The sequence below is a fragment of the Podarcis pityusensis genome (genome assembly GCF_964106645.2).
Source record: "Podarcis pityusensis genome assembly, chromosome: 18".
Lineage (NCBI taxonomy): Eukaryota > Metazoa > Chordata > Lepidosauria > Squamata > Lacertidae > Podarcis > Podarcis pityusensis.
The window spans coordinates 3,262,380-3,286,519 of NC_138043.1; the positions used below are offsets into that span (position 1 = coordinate 3,262,380).

The 24,140-nt window shown below is 48.1% G+C and overlaps 2 protein-coding genes across 9 annotated transcripts in view; one reads left to right on the forward strand and one right to left on the reverse strand.

Moving 5' to 3' along the window:
- GAMT (guanidinoacetate N-methyltransferase) overlaps nucleotides 1-24,140 on the forward strand; it is a 242,831-nt gene that overhangs the window by 189,784 nt on the left and 28,907 nt on the right. The window lies entirely within an intron of this gene.
- Nucleotides 1-24,140, reverse strand: part of DAZAP1 (DAZ associated protein 1) — a 50,657-nt gene that overhangs the window by 12,756 nt on the left and 13,761 nt on the right. For 5 of the 7 annotated variants that reach the window (XR_013981177.1, XR_013981178.1, XM_080989087.1 and 2 more), the window contains exons 2-8: nucleotides 21,450-21,490; nucleotides 20,607-20,773; nucleotides 18,957-19,022; nucleotides 15,972-16,079; nucleotides 10,655-10,703; nucleotides 4,877-4,959; nucleotides 804-957 (exon numbers count right to left, since the gene is read on the reverse strand). Coding sequence is in view for 5 of the 7 variants with exons in the window: in XM_080989087.1 (XP_080845213.1) it covers nucleotides 804-957; nucleotides 4,877-4,959; nucleotides 10,655-10,703; nucleotides 15,972-16,079; nucleotides 18,957-19,022; nucleotides 20,607-20,773; nucleotides 21,450-21,490 (668 nt within the window). In the remaining 2 variants the exon portion in view is untranslated. Of the gene's footprint in view, nucleotides 1-803; nucleotides 958-4,876; nucleotides 4,960-10,654; nucleotides 10,704-15,971; nucleotides 16,080-18,956; nucleotides 19,023-20,606; nucleotides 20,774-21,449; nucleotides 21,491-24,140 lie in introns of those variants that run through there. The other 2 variants (XM_080989085.1, XM_080989088.1) reach the window with 2 other exon arrangements.

A 24,140-nucleotide genomic window follows, 5' to 3' on the forward strand; every position in this document is an offset into this window, starting at 1 on the left:
GGCTTTGCATTGCTATCGCTGAAGCCAAGGAGCCTGCATTCGCTCCATAGGAGGCACACACATTTCCCCTTAATTTTTGGAGGGGAAGATGTGCGTCTTATAGAGCGAAAAATACAGTACTCCCTAGGAGAGGCTGGCTGCTGGATCAGGCCCAAGGGCACCCCATCCTCCTGTCCTCGCCATAGCCCACCAGATGCCCCAACGGGACGTGAGTGCGGCAGCAGCTTTCCCCTGCCAGCAGCTGGCGCTCAGAGGCGCTGACGGCCTCCGACCACGGAGAACCTGAAGATGTCTGGAGACAGAGGCATAGCTGTCAAGCGTCCCTTATTTGGCGGGACAGTCCCTTATCCCAGCGCCATGTCCCGCTGCTGTCCCTTATTGATGATGTCCCTTAAATAAGCTCCTGAAGGTAATGGGGCCCTTTCTATGTCCAGCTGTCCTTTGTCAACAACAAACTATTGCTGCTTTTTTGTGTTGAATATATGCTATATGGTAATTTATGGACCTAATAGGTATCTAAAGCCATTTGCACGCAACAAAATATGTATTTTATCAAAGTAACTGTTGATCCCTTATTTTGGCTGCTGATCCCTTATTTTCAAGGCTGCTGGTCCCTTATTTTCAAATCTGTAAGTTGACAGCTATGGACAGAGGCAGAGCAGGTGCCCTTCGGCACCCTAAACTAGCAAGATATTTGCAGGGACTGTCAGTATCTGCTCGGAGGAGCTTGTTCGCGTACAGAGGAATGAAGGCCAAGCCTGATTTGGCCCAGGAGCGCCCCGCAACCAGCGGCGAAGTGGTACCTTGAGGTCCGTATCCTTGCTGCCAGGTAGGTGGGGGCTGCCCTGCCCAGCCGTTGGCAGCGCTTGGCATGATCCGGCTTCCCCACTGGCTCGTGCCCGTAGGCCCTGGCGTCTGGCTCTTGCTATCCCGAGGCTCGGCCCGCTTCACCTCCACCTAGACAAAGAGAGCGAGGCGCTCAGGGAGGGGAGGCTGCCGGTTAGCTTGCCGCCGCTGCCCCCCCGCACTCTGCCCGTCTTCACACACACCCTTAAGTTTAACACTTAAAAAGCAAAAGCTCATATCTTAGCACCTTATGACTTACAGCTAAGAACTTAATCAAAGAATTACAAGCTTTTTTCCTTTTTTTTTAAAGGCCGCTAGTTTAGAGAAAATAAAAAACAAGTGTTTCTCGGGTACAATGGGCAGTTCAAGAGGAAGCCGGTCCGAAAGTCTCCGCTCCGTAAAGCGGTTAAGGATAAAAGGTGTCCCCGGGCGTGGTTTTTTCTCTTCCGTTATGTCTGCTGGTCGGCTTGCTCACGTAACAAGCAGGCAGCGACGTCTTCTCGACAGACTTTCGGTCTCCGCACACGGCTCTGGTGCTTGGCTTCGCAGGTAAGAAGAATTAAGTTTGCTAGCAAGGTTGAGGGGAACATCACGGAAGAAAGGTACAAAGGCTTTAAGCCAGACCTCTTTTTTTTGGCAGAGTGGCGATGAGGAAAGTGTTGTAATTTGTGGCCAAACATGCCACACAGCTAAATTGCAATTTCGGCTTTGTTCATACCTGAGAAACACACATTCAGTTTCCAGTTGTTGTTGTTTTTTTAAAAAAGAAATTCCTATTTATAAACTTATTTCTTTTATTATTATTTAGAAGTCTAATGGAAGATAGAGACTTACCTTCCCCAGGCTAACGCTTAAAGAACCTCAATTAACTCAAACAATGTCAGAAGGAATGGATGTGATAAGAGAACCTTACATTACATCTAACAAAAAAGTAAACAAACATGCAGGTAATAAAAAATGGACAGTTGAGTCAATAAGAAGCAAAACCTTCATACTGTGTTAAGTCAGAGGAAAAAGCGCTTTTGTTCTGTAAATAAGGTGGATGTGTGTGTGTCACACATAAAGTGAATGCACCCCAGTGCTTTAATGATGTGCCTGGACTACTTAATACAAACTTCCTGTCCAAGATAAACTTCACAGCCGGTTTTAAATCCAAATATGAAGCTAATTTTGAAATTTGGCATGGGGTGGGGTGGCAGAAGATAAACTCTGAATTATTAAGTGAAGCTGAGCAATGGGGTCATGAAAGGGAGAGAGAATAAACCCCCGTTTTAAACTTGTGCTGATGTCGGGACGCAGCTAACAATTTGGACATGCTCAGCCACGCTTTAATAACTCGAGGATCTTTGCCTCCAAAAGAGCCAAGGACGCGGTTTGAAGGCCAAAGCCATAGCAACCTTACTAAAGCTGAGCAGGCCTTCTCTGTGGTCACTGCCTGGATAGAAGACCACCTGGGAGCCCTGCGTAACTTTCCTGAGCTCCCTGGAGGAAAGCCCGGATATAAACGCCACGAAGCGAAACGTATGAAATGTGTGTACTTCAGATTAACTCTGCTTCTGCAAGGCTGCGCAAGTCAGCGCAGATAACAGGCCTCCCAATGTCCCTGAAGCATTCCTCCTCTCTTTTTTGTCGACCCAAACCCTGCACTGGGAGGGTGCTGGAAACAAGCAATGTCCCACCCCTATGCCCCAAGTCCCAAACCTTGAGACAGTTTGGTTGCTCATTAAATATGACAAAGGGGTCGGGTGGGGAGAATAAGTTTCTGTAATCATTTTCAAAGGGCAGAAGAGAAAGAAGGCAGCGCGGCTTTGCCGATGCTGCTGTTTCAGGGGTTTATCGGGGAGAAGCAGCGCTGAGGAAAGTTCAAAAGCCGCCTTTAACGATGGGGTGGAATTACCAAAATGGCTGGGAACTTGTACTCTACCTGGTCGACAAAAACGTATTTGGCACCCAAACATCGATGGCTCAAAGTCTGCCTTTTCTCCAGCCACTGGCTGAGTAACATGGCATTTATATCACTGCAATCTCTTCATCTTTGCCATATTGAGATTTTGGCTTCAGCTTTGTGCAAAGACAAAGATGAGCAGGGACTCTTTTGCGGTGAGGGAGGGATGGAGAGCATGGATTTTGAAACCGACTCATATCAGCCAGTTCTCTCCTGGGTTCCCAAAACTGGTGCTACAGAATTTGATTAGCAGCTGGCGAAACGAGTGAAGCAGTAGCTCCAGCTCCAACTCAGAAGATTTCAGCAATATTTTAAAACTGCGTAACTATTTCTGCATTAACTAGGATACCCTGGCAGGACTTTCTGGATAGCAGAGAAATACTGAGCTTTCTAAAAAATACAATCAGCTTCTCACTGTGAATTACAAAGCTTGAGAACTGGGAGAGCGTTGGGCGTTTTAAAAACCCAAGAGTCTATCATCAAATGTCTGCGGTTTCAACCCAAACTGGAGATCCACGAACACTTTAGATTTTGCACAAGAATCTCTTTGTCGCCCTTTCTCCTTTATCAGAAGCTGGGACAATTTAGAGGCTGAGGCCGCTCTCTGAAACTTAAGCCACTCCTTCCCCTGACTCGCCTGCTCACGTGAAGCTACGCTGAGAGCCAAGGGACTTAAAAGCCGAGTGAGTTAAGAAAGCAGAGTCGGTTCACCCAGAAGTCTCTCGGGAGCGCTGACAACACAGTATGAAGATGACAACAACCAAAAGGTCACTTAACTGCATCGTGGTTAAAAACGCTATTATAGGTAAAAAGAATATGTGGATTCGTATCGAAGTCTCACAGTAAGTGACCCATTTTTTTTCCTCCCCGGTTTGAACCATTCCTTCACGATGCTTCGGTCAGTGTTTTGTTCAAATCTCGCCTTTCAAAGGCTGCTGTGCTCCCCTCCCCACCCGTCCTCCCCAGCTGGAATATGGAATAAAAGGCACACACATCTGAAGGAGTGGTAATGGGAAGCTGAGCCTTTGGCAACGTAGAGATTTCACTGGCGTTGCAAAAAATAAAAATCACCTTCTACAACAGCCCTGCTGTTCCTGCCTGCCTTCTACCAGCTTGTTACCGTCATACCTCCTTAACACCTTCCAGTAGAACATCTAAAGCAAAACCTCAACGCTGCTTGACTTAGTTCTTGTGAACGCAGCCAAACGCCATGACAAAATCGCAAGTGGGGTCCTCAGCTATTATTTTAACCCGAGCCGCCCACAAATGGTCCTCAAATGCTCGTCAGCAGTTTCCCAAATTTCCAGGCCTGCACTGCACAAATTGAGAGTGACCCCCACTAACCAGCCCCTACAGAGGGGTGTTGTATGGAGATGAACAAGCTAGTCTGGTTGGGCACAACCACCTCAGGTCGATAAATGACTGCTTATTGGGCAGAGATCAAGTGCTTTGCCATCGTCCTTCCTCATCCCTCTGACAGTTCACTGCCAGGCTTACGCAGTTCAGACTTCCAGAAAACCAGTGGTTTAGCCAACCACGGGAGACTTGCATTAATGCATTCTTCCCCAAGCTGAGGCTGATGGGAGTTGTAGTAGAAAACCTCTGGAGGGTACCAGCTTAAGGGAAAATGTGTTAATGCTCAAATATATGAGGTAGCAGGAGCATAGAAGGACAGCACCTGTTCTTGGTCTGCTAAACGCTAATTTATTAGAACAAGATCATTACACTGCCTCTCAGGGGATTTTTCCCCATCAATCTTCTCTGCAATAAACTTTCAGGGCCTAGAAATGCAGTCAGAAAGGTGCTGGTTTAAACCTTCTCAGTACCAAACTTTGGAAGAAGTTACTTCTTAATCTGTGGAAATGTGGAAAATTAAATTCTCTGTTCCAAGATGATGGGGACTCGTGCGATAAAAACAAGTCACTCAATGAAGCTTCACCTGTGAGGATTCTTCTCCTGTCACCCCTTGTGTGTGTGTCCCCCTCAAACACTCCCCCCCCAAGCTCCTCCTATCCGCCAGCCAAATTGCCAGTTGCTCCAAGGCTCAGCTTTGTCTTAAGGTAAAATAAAACTACAACTACACACTTTTTTGCCCATGATGTCGTGAAAATGCATGTTGACAGCCTGGTCCACTGATTGTTCGTCCTCGAAAGTAATAAATCCAAAACCTAGCCAACGACGAAGAGTGAATCAAGGTAGCAGGGTGTTGTGACACAAAACAGGATGATGAACAGTATTAGGGGCGAACCAAGGGTTCAAGCACGGGTTTCAGGTGACTTTGGGGTGGGCGGGGCTTGGCGTGACGTCCCAATGGCAAGATCTTCTGGGGCCAAGGGGTGGTGGAAAAACATGATAGCTCCCTGTTTATTGTCGCTGGAAATTTGGCTGAGGGAGAATATATTACAGGCAGTACTTCCAGGGGGCAACTTCTTTGCCCTGCCAATTCATTCCATGAATAAATATCTGAGAAAATCCCAAACACGGTCCTACGCAGAACACACTGCATCCCCTTGGAAAACTACCAATGGCCAAATCTAGGACCACTATTAGCTGACGCTACTGCAGCCTTTCGCAAAAGTGGCTTTCTAAAAATTTGCGATGAAAAAATAAATAAATTTGGGGGTGGGAAATGGCGTTGGGGTGGGGGCGTTTAATCGTTTCCCCCCTGAAACCCAAGATTTCCCCCTTGGTTTAATTTTCGCTTTGCAGCTAGTGCTGACAGCAGCCATTTATTGCTCTAAAGCGTTCAACAGAAAAAAATAAATAAAGCTACAGTCTCTGTAACAGTTATTGTCTCTCTAAGCTTATCCAACATGGTTGGGTAAGCCCATGGAGCCTTATCGTAGAAAAGGTTCATACTTAAAAAAGACACAAAGATACAGGCCAAGATAGATCGCAGCAGGTCAATCTTCTGCTGTCAGCAACAAGAGCAGGGGCGGGGGGGTGGTGGAATCAAATTAAAAATAAATGGGTTGTGGGGGACTTTTAAGAGCATCTCCAACACGTAAGAGTATAAAGGAAGCCAGGTCCACGATGCAGCAGCCTCTACAAAGAGTGGCTCTTTCGCTTGTCTGCAGGCAGATGGAAGTCTTGGCAGGACAGAAGTGGAAAGATGGGTGTTTTTGCACCCGAGAGACAACCGATTCAGAAACGTCCACTATTTAAAATGGGGGGAGGACGTTATCAGGGACAGCTACTGATCGCCTACACGGAAGAAAAATGTGCTCTTTTGCTCTTCGCTCAAGGTTAGGACCATAAAGAAGGCTGATTGTCGAAGAATTGATGCTTTTGAATTATGGTGCTGGAGGAGACTCTTGAGAGTCCCATGGACTGCAAGAAGATCCAACCTCTCCATTCTGAAGGAAATCAGCCCTGAGTGCTCACAGGAAGGTCAGATCCTGAAGCTGAGGCTCCATGACTTTGGCTACCTCATGAGAAGACTCCCTGGAAAAGACCCTGATGTTGGGAAAGATGGAGGGCGCAAGGAGAAGGGGACGACAGAGGACGAGATGGTTGGATAGTGTTCTCGAAGCTACCAGCATGAGTTTGACCAAACTGCGGGAGGCACTGGAAGACAGGAGTGCCTGGCATGCTCTGGTCCATGGGGTCACGAAGAGGCGGACACGACTAAACGACTAAACAACAACAAGGTTAGGAAGAAAAATGAGAGGCAAGCAAGGAGATTCAAAGAAAGGAGGACTGCAAACACCAGAAGGGAACACTAAGCAAAAATTCGAGAGTTTCCCAGAAGCGGAGATCTGCACTTGAGGCAAACCCAGATAAGAGGCGATGGGGTCACGGGGGTTGGCAGGGAGGTCTTTTGGGAATAAGGAAGACAGCATGGAAAGGGCGTATGGAAAACCAAAAAGTTGTCAGGGAGGCAAGGGCTAAAAGAGGCTGTTGGATCAGAACCGCTTCTATAAGAATGTAGCACAGGTGGACAAGGGGTGGGCAAGCTGAATGATTGCTTGACAAAAGGAGGGGGAGAAGGTTGTTGAAAAGCTCTTGGGGACCCTAGCAGCACTTAAGGACACTGGAAGAAATGTTAACTTCACAAGATTTCCCTTAAGCCCAGGAAGCTTTGCCGAAGAGCAAAATGGGTGCGAAAGGCCTAAGAAGACTGAAACACAAGGAGCTTTGAGAAGGGGAAAGCCTAAGGTTTAAGAACTCGTTGCAAGGGGGAAAGTTTGGCATTTTGGGGTGGGAGAAAACAGATGGGTGCACCCACCTCAGATATTAAAGGTTGGGGATCAGCTCAGCTGTGTTTGTCTGTTTTTTGGAAATTGTGAACTCTTCCTCCCTTAAGAGGGGAGATTGCTACGTTCCAGAACTACATGAGTAGCCGGCTGCATTCTGAGCCCCAAGCCGCAGTTTGGCTGATTGCTGCAGCTCTCTCAAGTTCACCTCAACGAGCTTTGAGAGCTGATCTGCAAGGGAGAAAAGCACCTCAAGGCCAAACGCCCCATCTGATCCGCCACATCACACTGTCATTCAGGAATTTCTCTGTGAGCCCAGAGACTTAAACAACCAAAAACAATGCAAGAGGTTTTGGACTTGTGCAAATTTTGCATTCTGCAGATGTGTAGATTTAGCTGCATGCTGCATGCAATTCAAAGGTGCTCTTAATTTTCAGTAGCAGGCAAGCTAAAAAAAAGTAATGACCGTGACGCGTTTCTGAGAGCCAGTGTGGTGTAGTGGTTAAGAGCAGTGGAGTCGTAATCTGGTGAACCGGGTTCGCTTCCCCGCTCCTCCACATGCAGCTGCTGGGTGACCTTGGGATAGTCATACTTCTCTGAAGTCTCTCAGCCCCACTCACCTCACAGAGTGTTTGTTGTGGGGGAGGAAGGGAAAGGAGATTGTTAGCTGCTTTGAGACTCCTTAGGGTAGTGATAAAGCGGGATATCAAATCCAAACTCCTCTTCTTCTTGACTTTAAGTGTTACCTCAAGTGTTCAGCCACACTGTCAACCTTGCATTAGTATAAAGCTTTGCTTTTCTGCTGGCTTTATCATGAAGCCATTTTCCAAGACAAGATTGCAACACGAGTTAAAAGCGTAACATTTACAAAGCTGCTCTTCGTAAGTAAGCAGCATAACAGACCCCGACCAAAAAAGTGGACCAAATTCCTCTATAGGACATCTGCATCCTTCCCATCAGTGGTCCTCTCAAATCTATACTTGGTGCTAAGTTGGAAAACTGGTAGGATGCGGTGGCGGCAGGGGGAACCAGTTTATATCATAGCTCACGAAATCACTAGCTGGCTGAAAGGAAGCCAATTAGTATTCAAGCGCACATTCCCCTTCTGTAAAATGGGAATAAGGGGTGGGTGCCCAGTATACGAGTCAGGCTTCCTAACAGCCATACAAATGACTGAGCAGAGATTTTAAGGTGAAAGAAGGAAGTTTAAGATCTTAAGAGGGCAAGAGATTGAGCAGAAAGAGACACCAAGAATTGGGACAGGGAGTAGTGTGTTTTCCAAGGATGCTTAAGAGAGGAACTAGGACAGCCAGGGAGACTTCACAAGTTATCAATGTGATGCACCAGAGCAAGCAACACAGGGCAGCCACCGATGAAAGAGGCATTTGCTCTTCGCCTCCCCCAGGGGTCTAACCGACACGTTGACACTTGCAGTGAAGTTTACAGCTGTGCAACTGAGTGAAGGAAGCACAGGGTTGCAATGGAAACCGCAGGACGCCGCAGACAAAAGTGGTTAAGAGGAAAGCGGTGTAAACACAAGAGTCATGTTTGCCCGTAGTCGGAATGGGTAGATCGCTAGTGCAGGCTGCAGGATCATGTCCAACTGGCTGAAAGCTGCTGGCTGTGAGCTGAGCCGGGCCCAATCTGCCACACCAACTCGCCACCCATGTTTGGCATCCAGCGCCGGACACACTTGTGGTGTACAAGGCTGAAGCTAAACACGGCTGCCCAGCAGCTCACGCCCTTCAAACCTGCTGGTGGTAGCTACTTGCATAAGTGAGGCTTTAAGGCAAAAGACAAAACCTCGGAAGGAAGCCTTCAAAGTTTCCTGCTTCGTCACTGGGAAAGTTGAACTGCGAGAGCTTTAGGGGGTCGTTTAAGTAAAAAAAATCATCACGTCTGGGTCTTGTTTTCCTGGTGAGCACAAGTGCGGGAAAGATGGTTCAAAGTAGTGGCAAGGTTCTTTCACTGCCTCTCCCAACTTTAAAGGGGGCGGGGAACCATGCAAGAAGATGCTGCTCTTTACTGGGTCAGTGAATTTTTCTGTTGAAACAGTGCAAAGCTGTTGCAAAACGAATTAAAAGGCATCAAAATAAGAGAAAACCGCCCGCCCCCACTCCTCCTGCCCCCAAATATTGAAAACTTTCAAGTTTACACTCCAAATAAAGGCAGAAGCCTGAACCCCTCCTCCATTTGGGGAAATGGCCTGTACCTCTGTGATAATCTATCACCTAGAGAGAAGAAAATCTAAAGAGATATTAATCACAAACAGTTCACAGAGAGAGAGAGAGAAGAAAAGGAAGGGGAGGGGGGGAAGAAAGAACTTAACGTTTACTGTACTTTTACTATGAAACACTTAAATATGCCACTAAGGATGTATGTCTAAATTAAAATAAAAACTAAGACTTAACAGCTTAATCAATATGAAGTGAAGAATTTACATATTGCTTTAAAATAAATGGAGTCAACAAGGAAGAGTGGAAAAGTCTAGATGGCAAACTGTTTCCTAGCATGTCTGACATGCTACCGAGTGGGTTAGGTACAACTCACGCAGATGACGTTTTGGTTTGAAAAAAATACTGCCTCTAAGAGCCGACTGAAAAGTGATTGGTGGAATGGAAAGCTAGACAAGACAAGGGCCGGTTCCCGCTGGGGCTGAAGCTGAGAAGGCACTGCTGACTCAGCCTTTGGAGTTCGGGGAGAAACTGCCTACTCACTCAAACATAAAAGCAGTTATCCCTCAAGGGTAACAGGGGGCTTTTGCCTAGATCCTCGTCTGCGCAACTTTTCAAGAAGCAACTTAACAGACGTGGCCTTTGGCCAGTGCTTTTAGCTGAAGCCATTTAATCACAAAAAAGGGCAAAGCTGAACATATGTTCTAATCTTGCAGTTACTGATAACTGCAGCCTTGGAAAACAGATTTTAAGAGCCTGTATGCTGTAAAAAATAAGGGACGCGGGTGGCGCTGTGGGTTAAACCACAGAGCCTAGGACTTGCCGATCAGAAGGTCGGCGGTTTGAATCCCCGCAATGACAGGGTGAACTCCAGTTGCTCAGTCCCTGCTCCTGCCAACCTAGCAGTTCGAAAGCACGTCAAAGTGCAAGTAGATAAATAGGCACCGCTCCGGCGGGAAGGTAAACGGTGTTTCCGTGCGCTGCTCTGGTTCGCCAGAAGCGGCTTAGTTCTGCTGGCCACATGACCCGGAAGCTGTACACCGGCTCCCTCGGCCCATAAAGCGAGATGAGCGCCGCAACCCGAGTTGGCCACAACTGGACCTAATGGTCAGGGGTACCTTTACCTTATGGCTCTAAAAAGGGGGGGGGGGATAGGAGAATGTGTACATTTAATGACTGCTTCTTTTCACTCCTTCTCCTTCGCCTATTTGAAACAAGCGGCTCAATACAGGTGTCAACCTTTTCGTTAAAGAAGACACCTTGTGGGGGAACGGGCAGGTAGGGTGGAGACAGAGACGGACATTTAACACCTGACTTCAAAAGCAGTAACACACTGGAGGATGGAATTGCATGAATTACATGTAGCAGTTTGTTCAGTGGAATAATTTCCCGAGGCAATGTAAACAATATTGTGTGTTGATGTTGTGAAAGTTTGCCATCTGACATAGGGAGAGGATAAAGAAATTTCAAGGACAAACTAGATTCTCCTTTACCTCGGGGCCGCTGCTTCTCTGCATCATAGATCATGACCACTTCAGTGACCTAGAAAAGAGAAAAGGGGAAATTCGACTGATGAAGCTCCCACAGGAGGGTTAACACACGGCAGGCAGCAGGATGAGGCCACGCAAAGAAAGCAGAAGCACAATCGGACGCTTGAGGTGCGGCTAGCGATAAGCATCTGATAGGAAGCAAGGCAGAATAAGCCCTTCCCCAAGCAAGGGCTGAGAGGCAGAAGACCCACTCGTGGCTCTTTCTTCTTTCAGGTGTTAATATATAACTGCAATAACCTTTTTTTAGAAAAACAAATGGATAACCGAGAAAGCAATGCCAAAGTGCAAACCAAAGTCACAGATCGGTAGAGGGCTACCTCCCCACCGGTCTTTTAAAATTCTCCAGACAAGGTGCAGATTAATTGCGCCGAAGCAGCAGAAAACACATCTTGCTAGGAACAGGGAGAAAAGCAGATTGCCCTGGAGAGGGAGGACGGGTGCGTGAGCTGGAGGAACAAACAAGGAACACAGAGCATGTTTTCTAGCCGGGTTAGTAATTGTTTCAAGCAGGCAGAACTCCCCAAGGGGGCAGTCTGCTCATATAAACAGGTGGCCTGCGCTAACTACCCTTTACTAACCTCTGTACCTTGTTTGTTTTTTCAAGGGGCAATCTAGAGGCTAGTGCGTGATAAGCAAGGGAAAGAGAGCCTCAAATGACAATCAGCGCTCCTAAAAAGACGTATTTTTCACTCCTGAATAACTGATGCCATCTATCATATTTTTCGCTCTATTAGACGCACCAGACCACAAGACGCACCTAGTTTTTGGAGGAGGAAAACAAGAAAAAAAATATTATGAATCTCAGAAGCCAGAACAGCAAGAGGGATCGCTGCGCAGTGAAAGCAGCAATCCCTCTTGCTGTTCTGGCTTCTGGGATAGCTGCGTAGCCTGCATTCGCTCCATGAGACACACACACATTTTCCCTTACTTTTTAGGAGGGAAAAGGTGAGTCTTATAGAGCAAAGAAGACGGTAATAATGACTCCCCGAAAAACTGATGCAAGATTGTCATGTTTGGATAGCTAAGCAGCTCTCCCTGCAAATACAGGAAATCTCTCAATGTCTCCCCAAACAGTGAACAGGGCACTGCTAAGTCAGTGGGAGATTCTTGGGTTGTGAAGTAATGGGCTGCCCATTCAGATTTCACCATTCTTTACAATTTTGTAGCCTCTGAAATAAATATTAGCTTGTCACTTAATGCCAGAGATCCCAGAGGCTGTGATTTCAAGAGAACACTTATTTTAAGAGCACCGCCACCCAGACGGCTGAACTCAGGTGTTTGACCGCAGGGCCCAAATCTTCAGATGGTGCAAGAAGTCAGGGAGGCAGGCATATTCCTTCCCAGGCAGCATGGGCTTAAGTTGGCTTGTGCCAAACATCCTGAGAAGTGGGGAAGAGGGAGAGAGAGAGAGAGAGAGAGAGAGAGAGAAAGAGAGAGAGAGAGATGGCAGCACTTATAGGCTGGTAGTCTCTTCTCATTTTGTGATTTTCTAAACAAATGAGAAATGTCTGCTTGGTTTGTGAGTGGAGTTTTTATTTGAGAACCTTGCATAGATATTTTTTGAGGTGTGTGTGTATGTGTGTGTGTGTGTGTGTGTGTGTAGAAAAAGGTTTATATTTGAGCACGGGGGCTGCTATCCCCTTAAAGAGCCATTGGAATACCGTATTTTTCGCTCTATAAGACGCACCAGACCACAAGACGAACCTAGTTTTTGGAAGAGGAGAACAAGAAAAAAAAATTTCTGAATCTCAGAAGTCAGAACAGCAAGAGGGATCACTGCGCAGTGAAAGCAGCAATCCCTCTTGCTGTTCTGGCTTCTGGGATAGATGCGCAGCCTGCATTCGCTCCGTAAGACGCAGACACATTTCCCCTTAATTTTTAGGAGGGAAAAGGTGAGTCTTATAGAGCAAAAAATACGGTAATGCTTCCTTGAGACAGCGTCGTTCCAGGGCATTCTGGAGAAATCGAGTCAGGAGGGACAGTGGCAAGTTTAAGAGCTGCCCAATCCTCAACATTCAGCCCACCCACTTTCACCGTCTGCAAATGAGGCCTAATTGGCAAACCTATACGGATTAATTTACTGGTGGCCTCTTTAGTTAGACAAGGAGATAACAAGAGATGTCACCTAGCTAAGCACAAGGGGAAAGAAACTGCCACCAGCCACAAGCTTGAGGGGCTCTGCTCCCCGTTTTACAGGCCCAGCTCAGCCTGCCTCTGCTGTGGCAGGATGAGGGCTTTCGGAACTCAGAGCCTCCCCCAACCAGCCCCAGGAGGCTGAGCTGCTCACATGGGGAAGCTGAGGCTGAGTTGCTGAAGCAGCCATCAGCGGGAAGGAGAAAATGTATCACCCGGCACCACTCAAGGGCTTTTAGGTAGCATTTGCCCGGATGAGCCACAAACGCCCCCCCCGGGAGTATTTTGGGAGCCAAAGGACAACTGCATAATGAAATGGGATACACATGGGTCCACCCGGGGCGAGTTAAGGTTTGAAAAGACAACTCGTTTGGCAGGGTTCAGGTTACCAAGCAAGAACGCCGATCTTACTAACATGGGTCAATTCCCTTTGGGGACCTGCCCAATTACACCTTGCCCATCGTTTGCCCCACCTCCCCACGAAAACCCCCTCAAGCAAACAGGAGCATCATGTTTCTGATTCATCTGGGCAAAAGTAGTCATTAGTTGCTGAACAAGTTCAAGTTTACACATTCGCTGTTGGGAAAAGCTAGTTCCCCTTTTTTAATTGCGCGTCTCAAGTTGAATTCCAGTCTGCTTCCGAAACTGAGCAAACTGCAGTGGTACCCTGGGTTAAGTACTTAATTCGTTCCGGAGGTCCGTACTTAACCTGAAACTGTTCTTAACCTGAAGCACCACTTTAAAAAAAACAAGATTAAAATACAACATTAAAACATTAGGATGCAGCCTCTTCACAGGAGGAGGAAGGAAAAAGAAAGAGGGGGAGGGAATCAAACTGATTCTAAGCCAAAGGCCAGGTGGAACAACTCTGTCTTACAGGCCCTGCGGAAAGAAATCAGATCCCGCAGGGCCCTAGTCTCATGAGGCAGAGCATTCCACCAGGCCGGAGCCAGTGTTGAGAAGGCCCTGGCTCTGGTTGAGGCTAATCTAACTTCCTTAGGGCCCGAGACCTCTAGGGTGTTGCTATTTATGGCCTTAATACCCTGGCACAGGTCCTTGCCCACCCTTCCACCTGCGCCTCTCAAATCCATTCTGTTCCAGCACACCTCAGAACCAATTTCCTGGTGCTTCCTAAAGCTGCTGCCGGAACTCCTTAAATTCCTGTGAAAATTTGGGGGTTTGGGAAGGAAGGGAAACTATGAAAAATCAGCAGGACACCTGGGGGCTTATTCCAAAGGTAAGATTTGCAGGGGAACAAGGAGGACAGGGATACAGATAACCCTGGTTGGACTTACTATTATTAAATTCATTACCCACCCTTCAACAGCGGGCCACTCTGCCAGTGCATTAAAATTACTCCCCCCGATCCCAACTCAGTACTAGCATAAAAAATACCCCCATTTTTCTATTTTGCAAATCATTCAACTCTTTTCCTGGGTAAGCCAGTGATAGTTTCGAACGAAAAGGTCCACAGAAACCCAAGCCTCTGAGAAAGGGAAGAGTTCTGGGGAAAATCATGCTTCACACCTCATGTGTTACACTGGTAACACTCCAGGCGTAAACCTACGCAAATCCGCTGTTGTGATTAAATAGGTTTTTCTTGTATTAACAAAACCCTGTTTTCAAAGCTTGCTGGTGCGATTCTTCTTTTTCTTTTCAGGCCCTAGGTGCCTGGAGCACAGAGATAAGGGCCAAAGCCTGCCCGGAACTGGGAGTCTACCATTCTCTCTCTGCTCCAAACATAAGCAGCTTGTAAATTAAAGTATAAATGCAGGCAACCTATGTCCAAATAATGATGAGTTGTTTGGTGACTTACCTGCTTTGGGGGTGGGTGGGAGGGAGAAAGAAGAGGGGTGAGGTGGGAGGGGGGGAGTGAAGGATGTGGCCCACTTGAGAACAAAGCATGAAAATGATCTGCGAACCATTTAGGCAAATTGCACCTTGACCAAAAATAGTCAGTGGAAGAGCTACTTCTGTGAGTTGGCATTTTCACCATCAACCAGCCCCAATGGAAATCCCCACTCCCTTGCTCTAAGAAAGGGTGGTCATCCGTTATCAGGTGCAAGAGAAGCTTGCTAGACACACACAACTCAACATATCCCTGCTACATTACACCCTTGCGTTGGATTTTGTTATAAGCCAGGACTGGGGGGGGGGGTGTGTGTGTGTGGCATACTTGACCAAAGAGTGAGGAATGGATATAATTAATTAATTAATTTGTTTACTACTATACAGGTCAAACTCGAAAAATTAGAATATCGTGGGAAAGTTCCTTGATTTCAGGAATTCAACTTGAATGGTGAAACTAATATATGAGATCGACTCGTGAAATGCAAAGCACGACGTGCTTCTACTTCTCAGAGGTCCAATCTTGTTCGATTTGCAATCCTTGTTTTGCTGATTTCCTTGAATATTCTAATTTTCTGAGATGGTTAATTTGGGGTTTTCACCAGCTGTACGCCATGATCACAAATCAAAGCTTGACATATCTCGCTTTGCATGTCATGAGTCTATCTCATATATTAGTTTCACCTTTCAAGTTGAATTCCTGAAATCAAGGAACATTTCGATGGTATTCTAATTTTTCGAGTTTCACCTGTTTATGAATAGGGGACCACTGAGCCCCTCACCAGAGGCTCCAGCTTTCGGGTGGGGGGATCCTAGAGACGGTCAGGACATCAAGGGAGATATCACACTGGTTGGTCAGTCCACCCTGAGAAGACAGAGGGGCAGGAGCAGACTTCATGGCATCAAATTAATACCAGCCAAGGCCTTAGCCAAAAAATTATTTCTGCCACAAAACAGTACAAAGACACAAAAGCCATGCTGTCTACATTTTGCAAAAATCAGACATCCTTATCCTGGATCAATGGGACTTTGAGAAGAGGCTAAACCATGGGCTCAGGATTCTGAAACCAAACACCTTAGAACTAGGGGCTTTTATGACTAATGCCCAGAAATGAAGGGTTGGTTGGTTTTTAAGAAGGAGCAGACAGCCACAGGAATATTTCATGTTGATGAGGCAAAAAATTGAACTCCAGGTGTAGAGGAGGGAATGGAGATGGAGGAGATGGGAGAAAGAAGCTGCTTTCTGGAGACCTGATGCCTGCCACCGCAATAAACTCACCACTCCGAACTTCTTGAAGTATTCCCTGAGCTCTGTCTCGCCGCAGTTGTGAGGGATCCCACCGACAAATATTTTATTAGATTTGTTATCGCTCCTGGATCCTTTCTGCTAAGACAAAAGGGACAGAAACGGCGGCAATTAAAACTAGGATGTATCCTTCAAAGTGACGCTTGTTCCATGCCTGCGGAAGCGCCGGTCCTTTTGACGGCCGAGCAACTTCTGCCTTAAAGGAAGAGGGGCAAAAGGGTTCTTTCACACTGGACTTAAAATTCAGAGATGGACTAAGCTGCGCTCTCTAACTTGTCTTGCAGCCTGCAGTTCAGATCCGGCTCAAAGACACACACCCTCCAAAAAACCCACAACCAACAACAAAATTCGTTCACGCGGCCAGACCGCCATTTGTCAGCATGTGTCTCCACTGCAAAGGGCAGAGGGACTGTATTTTTCGCTCTGTAAGACGCACCAGACCACAAGACGCACCTAGTTTTTGGAGGAGGAAGACAAGAAAAAAAAAATCTGAATCCCAGAAGCCATGACAGCAAGCAGGATCACAGCTCAGCGATCCCGCTTGCTGTCGTGGCTTATGGGATAGCCGCGCGCAGCCTCTCCCGGGCAGCGGCATGAATTCTCCCCCTGCCCAGGAGAGGCTGCGTGTGGCTAAGGCTCCCCCAAGAGCTACACTCCTTTAAAGAGCACATGGAGTGTGTGTGCCACACACACGTTCCATGCGGCTCTTTAAAGGGAGTGCTGAGCAGAGCCTCCCGCCTGCATTCGCCCCATAAGACGCACACACATTTCCCCTTACTTTTTAGGAGGGGGAAAGTGCGTCTTATAGAGCAAAAAATACGGTATATGTGAGGCAGCACCAGTGGGGTGGGAGTTGAGAGAGATGTTTTCAATGGGTAAAGGTAGAGAGGAAGTCCATTCCTCTTACCATTTGTATTGGTCCTCTTATCTGAGTTTTGTAGGGGCTTTTGAGCAAAGGCTATTGGGGGGCTAGGTCACCTCCCTACCCGCCCCCCAATAATTCAACAACTGAAGCGGTGAACAATAGTCACAAGTCTTCCTGTCCTACTGGAAGGAAGTGCTGATGCGTTGTGCTACAAATGTGCGCCCAGGGTGCTGAAATGACATATTTGCATGTGGATGGAATCACATCGGCCAGAAGGTGAACAATTCAGACGTTACCTTTCTTGAAAACCAGCTGCACCTAAAAGGCTCACGCTACTGGAGCAGGCACCTTGGAAAGACTCGCCAAGTTAAGTTGCCGTGCGTGAACTGAACTCTGCCTGCGCGTGGAAGTGCTGTTAAGAACACTGTAATCATTTCTTCCCCACCCATGCCTCCTCCGTATAAGTGAGATGGGCAGCGATCAAGTACAGCAAACAGGACAAAGGTGAGAAGGGAGGGAAGGATTTGATAGCAAGGGCTGATTATCAAGGAAAGCACAGTTGCAGTGCAGGTCCGGAAAAGCTTGGCAGAAATGGAGGCTGAAGGCATGGCTTGAGAGCAGAGGAGGAGAGAAGACACTCTGTGGAGAGCATACCGTATTTTTCGCTCCATAGGGCGCACCGGAACATAGGGCGCACCCCTTTTTAGGAGGGGAAATCAAGAAAAATAATCTTATTTCCCCCCCAGCCCCAAAGAGCAGCGTACAGGATGCGCGCAACCTCTCCCTGCCGGAGGGGTTGCGCGTGGCTATGGCACAAGCCAAGGCAGCCAGTGGGATGGATCCCACTGGCCTGTTTTGGCTTCCTCTTTAGCCCCACGCAACCTCTCCCTCCCGGGAGAAGCTGCGCGGGGCTAAAGAAGCCATAGCCCCGTGCAGCCTCTCCCTGCCGGAGGGGCTGCGCGCGGCAATCCCTGAAGCCTGGAGAGCGAGAGGGCTTCAGCGAAAGCAACACGAAGCCTCTGGAGCACGGAGGGAGTGCTCCCTCTGCGCTTGGGAGGCTTAGCATTGCTATCGCTGAAGCCAAGGAGCCTGCATTCGCTCCATAGGACGCACACACATTTCCCCTCAATTTTTGGAGGGGAAAAAGTGCGTCCTATAGAGCGAAAAATACGGTAGTTAAAAAACAGGGACAAGGGTGGGAGTGGGAGAAGGGAATGGGCCGCTGAGAGCTCACAGGCGTGGATGGAGCCGAAAGCAAGGGGACAGTATGCCAGGGAACCTGGAACCGATGTGGGTGGCAAATGGAGACACTGGCAGAAAACCCCAGAGGGCAGATGTGTAGGCAGAACTCTGGAAAAATCCCCAAGCTGAAGAGACTTACCCTACATGCTCCCAAGGCTGGGCTGCTCCTAACTGACAGGAGGAGCTGACCCAACAGAACCCCTTGACTTCACAAATCGAACAAGCACACCAGGACATTCGGTGGACCCTTCATTGTGGTAGCAACTGCTCCCCAGTGAAGCCGGCTAAGCTACTTAACTACAACAAGGGAGGTCAGGAAATGAAGACACGTTTGGTCACTAAGACTTTATGGCTAATGCCTTTCCTGGCCTGTGCTGACTGTTACTGGCTCTTATAACACTTATGGCTCCTTTCTATTCCCCCCTTGAACAATTCCTTTGCGGGGGAAGGATAGACATAATATAAACATCAATAATAAATATTCATTGGGCAAGGAGGCATCTGAACACAACAATGTTCATGTGTCAGTGTTAACATGCCCCCCTGCAAGCAGCAGGTATACACATATCAAAACCACAGCTACCCCCCCCCGAGCGCCAGATCGTGAAGATCAGCGGGTTCAGCTGAGCACACTGAAACATGGCTGCTTTCAGCAAGCGGTGACATCTGGTAACCCAGTCCCCAGAGCTTCATTTGTTTTTTGACAGTGCGGCTGAATTTTGCTGCCCTGTTTCCAGCGGGTTAACGAAGCTCCTCAGAATTTGTACATGGGAAACAAACATTGGCAGCTCAGTAAGGGCACCGAGGGAGGAAAGAGCGGAGAGCGACGCACGCCAAAGCGGCTTCCTTACCCATCCCTCCTTTGGTCGGGTTCTCTCTGGCTGCATTCCGCGAGGGGTGCAAGGCTTTGGATCAATCTGTCAAACAAGGGAGAGGGTGAAACAGGAGGCAGGGCAAGCCAGAGTTTTATTTGAAAAGAAAAGAAGACCCGAAGCTGGCTTTGCTCGATGCTGGCATTCAAACAAGCAAGCTGAGCGGTGACCAGTAGGTCCTGCCCTCCTGTGGACAGCTGAAAGCGTCTCTCAAGAAGCCCATAGGGGCAATTCTAACACAGGCAGATGTGTACCAACTCAGCACAGTCATCTTCTCTAAAGGCAGCCACCAGGCTATGTGGCAGGAGGAGAGAAGGGATGGCAGGGCCTTTAAATCAACGCACAGCTGAGAGACCAGCAATGTTTAGCTCCTCCTCTCCTTGTACATTCTAGCCAGTCGTTATAAGAAACTGCTAACGAAGAACTTGTGCCCAAGCCTCCTTTCTTTCTTCTTTCTGAAGGAGCGTCTCCACCCCCATCGTTCTACCCGGACACTGAGGTCCAGCACCGAGGGCCTTCTGGCGGTTCCCTCGCTGCGAGAAGCCAAGTTACAGGGAACCAAGCAGAGGGCCTCCTCGGTAGTGGCGCCCTCCCTGTGGAACGCCCTCCCACCAGATGTCAAAGAGAACAACAACTACCAGACTTTTAGAAGACATCTGAAGGCAGCCCTGTTTAGGGAAGCTTTTAATGTTTGATGTATTACAGTATTTTAATATTTTTTTGGGAAGCCGCCCAGAGTGGCTGGGGAAGCCCAGCCAGATGGGTGGGGTATAAATAAAAAATTATTATTATTATTATTATTATTATTATTCCTCCTCCCCCCCCAATCCCTTTTCCACGCCATGTCTTTGAAATCCCAGAGGGCAGGGACTGATTTGGAAGCTGCCCTGGGAGCCTTTTAGTTTCGTTTTGCTCAAGAGCCGAGTAAAAATGCTTTGGATAAATACAGGCAGGCTAGGAAACTCTGAATCAAAGTGGACCTACCAGTCGCTCTCAGGGCTGGCTGCTTGCCCACTCCTCCCTAGCGTGTAAATGGCCACTCGCCTGCGAGTCAGGGCTGGCAAGGACCAGGGCAGTGAGGCTGCTGCAAACTGGAAAGAGAGCTGGGCCTTAATCCCCTTCGGGAAACTGATGGGCAGACTGCCAAGTCCAACGCTGGTGGACTGACTTGCAAGCCTGCCTCGTTTACACCACACTTTCATTTCGCAAGAGCATGACAGCAGGCACCTGCCAGACTTCGCAAATCCAAGGGACAGCAGAACACACAAGGGCAGCTACTTAACCTGATGCGCGCCCCACTGACCAAGAGATACTTTGGGGTGGTGGCAATTCCAAAAACAGGAAAGGAGGGTTCATCTAGCAGTCAAGGGCAGAGGGGAATCTCACTGTTCACCACCCATGATATCGTGAGCAGATGTTAAGGTATGGGGGAGAGCGTATAAGAGAAGGGCTGAAAGTCCCCCTAAAAGCCTAGTTCTAATTAGGTTCGGCCTCAGTTCAGTCACATATGGAAGGAGCAATTGCTCAACCAAAGCTTTTAATTATTCAGTCAGTCACAGTCACAGTTGCCTGCTTAGCTTAAGAAATAACCGGGAAAGCAATCACTCCCCCACCCCACGCAAAACTTACATTTCGGCCATCTAATGTGTGAGGCCTGCTGGCCAGGACTGTCCCCACACAATTGGGATCTTTGAATTTGACGAATCCAAACCCTCGTGACTGATTCGTCGTCTTATCTTTCATTATAACACAGTCGACAACTTCCCCATACTGGGAAAAGTAGCTGCGGAGAGTTTCTGTTGAAGAAGCACACACACACGCATTTTGTTGAGGACGATTTGCCGGGAGACAGAACGTGGGCGGAGACGGAAATAAATGCACCCCCACAACACATGGTCTCAAGCTGGCTTGCACCTTTTTGAGAACATAAGGAAAGCCCGCAGGATCAGGCCAACAGCCCATCTAGTCCAGCGTTCTGTTCTCACAGTGGTGAACCAGAAGCCTGTGGGAAACCCGCAAGAGAAGGACTGATCCAGGAGGGATGGCAGACATAGCCCCTGCAGGGCAACCAAAACAGATGCTTGAAGTATTCGTTACCTTAAAATGGGTTCCCAGCCATTCAGTGCTTTGAGAAGCAGCGGAACGCTGTTCAGAACAGACTCGTAGGGTCCACAGAAGGACAGCTTAATGGTGGAGGCAAGACAGCCAAGGCACAAGGAGCAACTTGTAGTTATAGGGAGGCTCGTTTTAATAAGGCTTGAGGATTTGTGCTCTCACTCGCTAACCACTATCCTCCCAGTAGCTCCCCACCCCCATCTCTCAGACATCTGAGGCTGCACTGGCCTCAGGGAAACCCAAAGGCTTTGGCACGAGGCAGCCCTCTCAAAGCCACGATACAACGAGAGCAGCAGCCCAGAGGTAGGGGATCTGAACCTCAGTAAGATGTGCATGGTCAATTTAGGAAACGGTTACCTTGCGTGGTACTCCAGTCAAGGCCACCCACAAACAGCTTTCTGTAATTCAAAGAACACAAAGTTAGTATCTGCTCCATGGAAACAAAGGCCCCTTGAAATCTCACAGCCCACAATCTACATAAACGCTCTCCTAGTAAGGTGCTATACCATAATAGGCAGTGTGTAGCAGTGCGTGCATGCTTTGTAGATTGTAAATGTACTACTACCCAAGAGTTAGCTCAGCACTTTTACTTACCTTATGAAGCAACGTGTCAGAATAAAGCAAAATTTCTTAATGATCATTACTCCACCACACCATTGCAAAAAGCACAATATTAATGTACGGAGTGCTGGTTTAGATATATAGATATATTGTGAAAAGATGTGCCAATACTTTACAGCCTGAATCTCATTCCACTCAGCTGCCCTTTGAAGAAAGCCTTTGTTCTGCCCCTTTTACCAAGGCTAAAACAGAGGTAGCAGTTTCCCAAGGCAACCAAGAAAGGTCACAGCTCGGCTGATATTTCAACTTTGATCTCTCGCTAACACCCTATTCACTAGACCACAAAGGCCCTGGAAAGCCATTCTGGCAGGCCGTTTGTTTCCCCTAAACTGATTCAGACAAACCGTTTGTGCCTCGGGAATTGAACTGCATCCCGGGAAGGTGTCCAGCAAGTAATTCACTACCGGCAGCAACAACTTTTTGCAAGTGCCCTTTTATTTTGCAGGCGGCGAGGAAGGACCTCACAGCTGCTGCAGTGCTCAAGCGACCTACTCAACAAGTTCACCTAGCCTATGCCCAGCTTAGGGCTTGAACTGCCAGCAGAGGGCCTGGCAGGCTCTTCATCAAGAATACCTCCTCGCTTTTCTAGACGCACTCCTGCCAGCACTAGAACCTTAGGTGCATGGTAACGTAACAGTGTAATTTGAACACTAATGCTGTCATATGAGCATGGGAACACTAGGACTGTGGCTCATTAGGGCTTCGAAGCCAATGGAACTATTACAGTCAAACAGTGTGCCATGGGGCAGGGAGAGGCAGAGCCCGGGCTGCTCCAGGGGTTCTTCAACTCCAGTTCCCACCAGCCCCAGCCATATATCAGGGATGATAGGTGCTGGAGTTTAGCAACACCTGAAGAGCCACAGGTCCCCCATCCTTCCCACCTGGGGCATTTAAGCTTTTTGTGCCCTATCCCTCTATGCTAGAGATGCACACCTGACCCTCCCTGTAAATGCACTCTCCACTTGCTGGACAGAAAAATATTTTCATTGTTTTAAACTCCAGCGCCGGAACAGACAAAGCTCATCATTGTACCCCACAAGGAGAGTCAATCTTCAGTCTAAGTGCCACATGTAAAAAAACAACAACCCCAAGGACATAACTCTACACACACACACAATTTTTGGGGATACATATGCCTCCCCCGGGGAAGCGGGTAGCGCTCTGGGTTAAACCACAGAGTCTAGGACTTGCCGATCAGAAGGTCGGCGGTTCGAATCCCCGCGATGGGGTGAGCTCCCGTTGCTTGGTCCCTGCTCCTGCCAACCTAGCAGTTCAAAAGCATGTCAGAGTGCAAGTAGATAAATACGTACCGCTCTGGCGGGAAGGTAAACGGTGTTTCCGTGCGCTGCTCTGGTTCTCCAGAAGCGGCTTAGTCCTGCTGGCCACATGACCCGGAAGCTGTATGCCGGCTCCCTCGGCCAGTAAAGTGAGATGAGCACCGCAACCCCAGAGTCGGTCACGACTAGACCTAATGGTCAGGGGTCCCTTTACCTATCCCTCCCCCACAATAAAGGATTCTCTTCGCTCCCCCATTAACACAAGCAGATACCTGAACAAGGCCAAAAAACACTGGGCCTTGGTTCTAGGTTCTATCCACACATTGGGATTCCTCTGCCGCCGCCGCCGCCTCCCAAGCCAAAGAGGATCTTCAAGGCCACTGAAGTATGAGAAAATCCTTCCACCTCAGTTCACGCTTTCTCATGCTCGCTTTCATTAAGGCAAACAGTGCCATCCATCAGCAATGCAAATGGCAACATGCTCCGCTTGCACGCCATATGGGTGGGAGAGGGACTGTTGGGAAAACACCAGCGGCAGAGACAAAGGCTTCCCTCAAAGGTGCAGCAATTCAAGACCCAGGCACCATCAGCTTCCCATCACCTCCAGCACCAGGATACAGCTCGGACTGACAGATGTTAAAAATCCGCCCCCCACCCTCCTCCAATTAACAAAGTTTACCCCTCAAGGGTATAGAATCATAAAATTGTAAAGTTGGAAGGACAGCTATGCCTATTTATCTTGTTCCCCCAAACACTCCCGGGGTGGGAAAGAGAACAGAGCAAGCAATTAACTCTTTGAAATGTTTTGTTTATGCCACTTTAATGCAAGGAAAGCGCTTGGGGTTTTTATTGACAAAAGGAAGGTTGGCAACTTTTGGTTTCAACTGGATGCCCAGTTCTGGACAAGAGCAAGCTTTCAGTTCATATTATATTCAGTCCTGAGACCCACTATTTGGAGGGAGGTACAGAACAGTGGCTTGGGGGCAGGGGCAGGCAGAATCAGAGATGTCTCTGAGCACATGCTCAGCTAAGGAATTGGCTTTCAGTAACAGAATTGAACTCAGCTGTCACTGGGCTAAGAGGAGGCAAAACCACAAATAGAGGAACAGACCTCCTGGCTGGCAAACAAGTTATTAGTGAATCCCCAAAC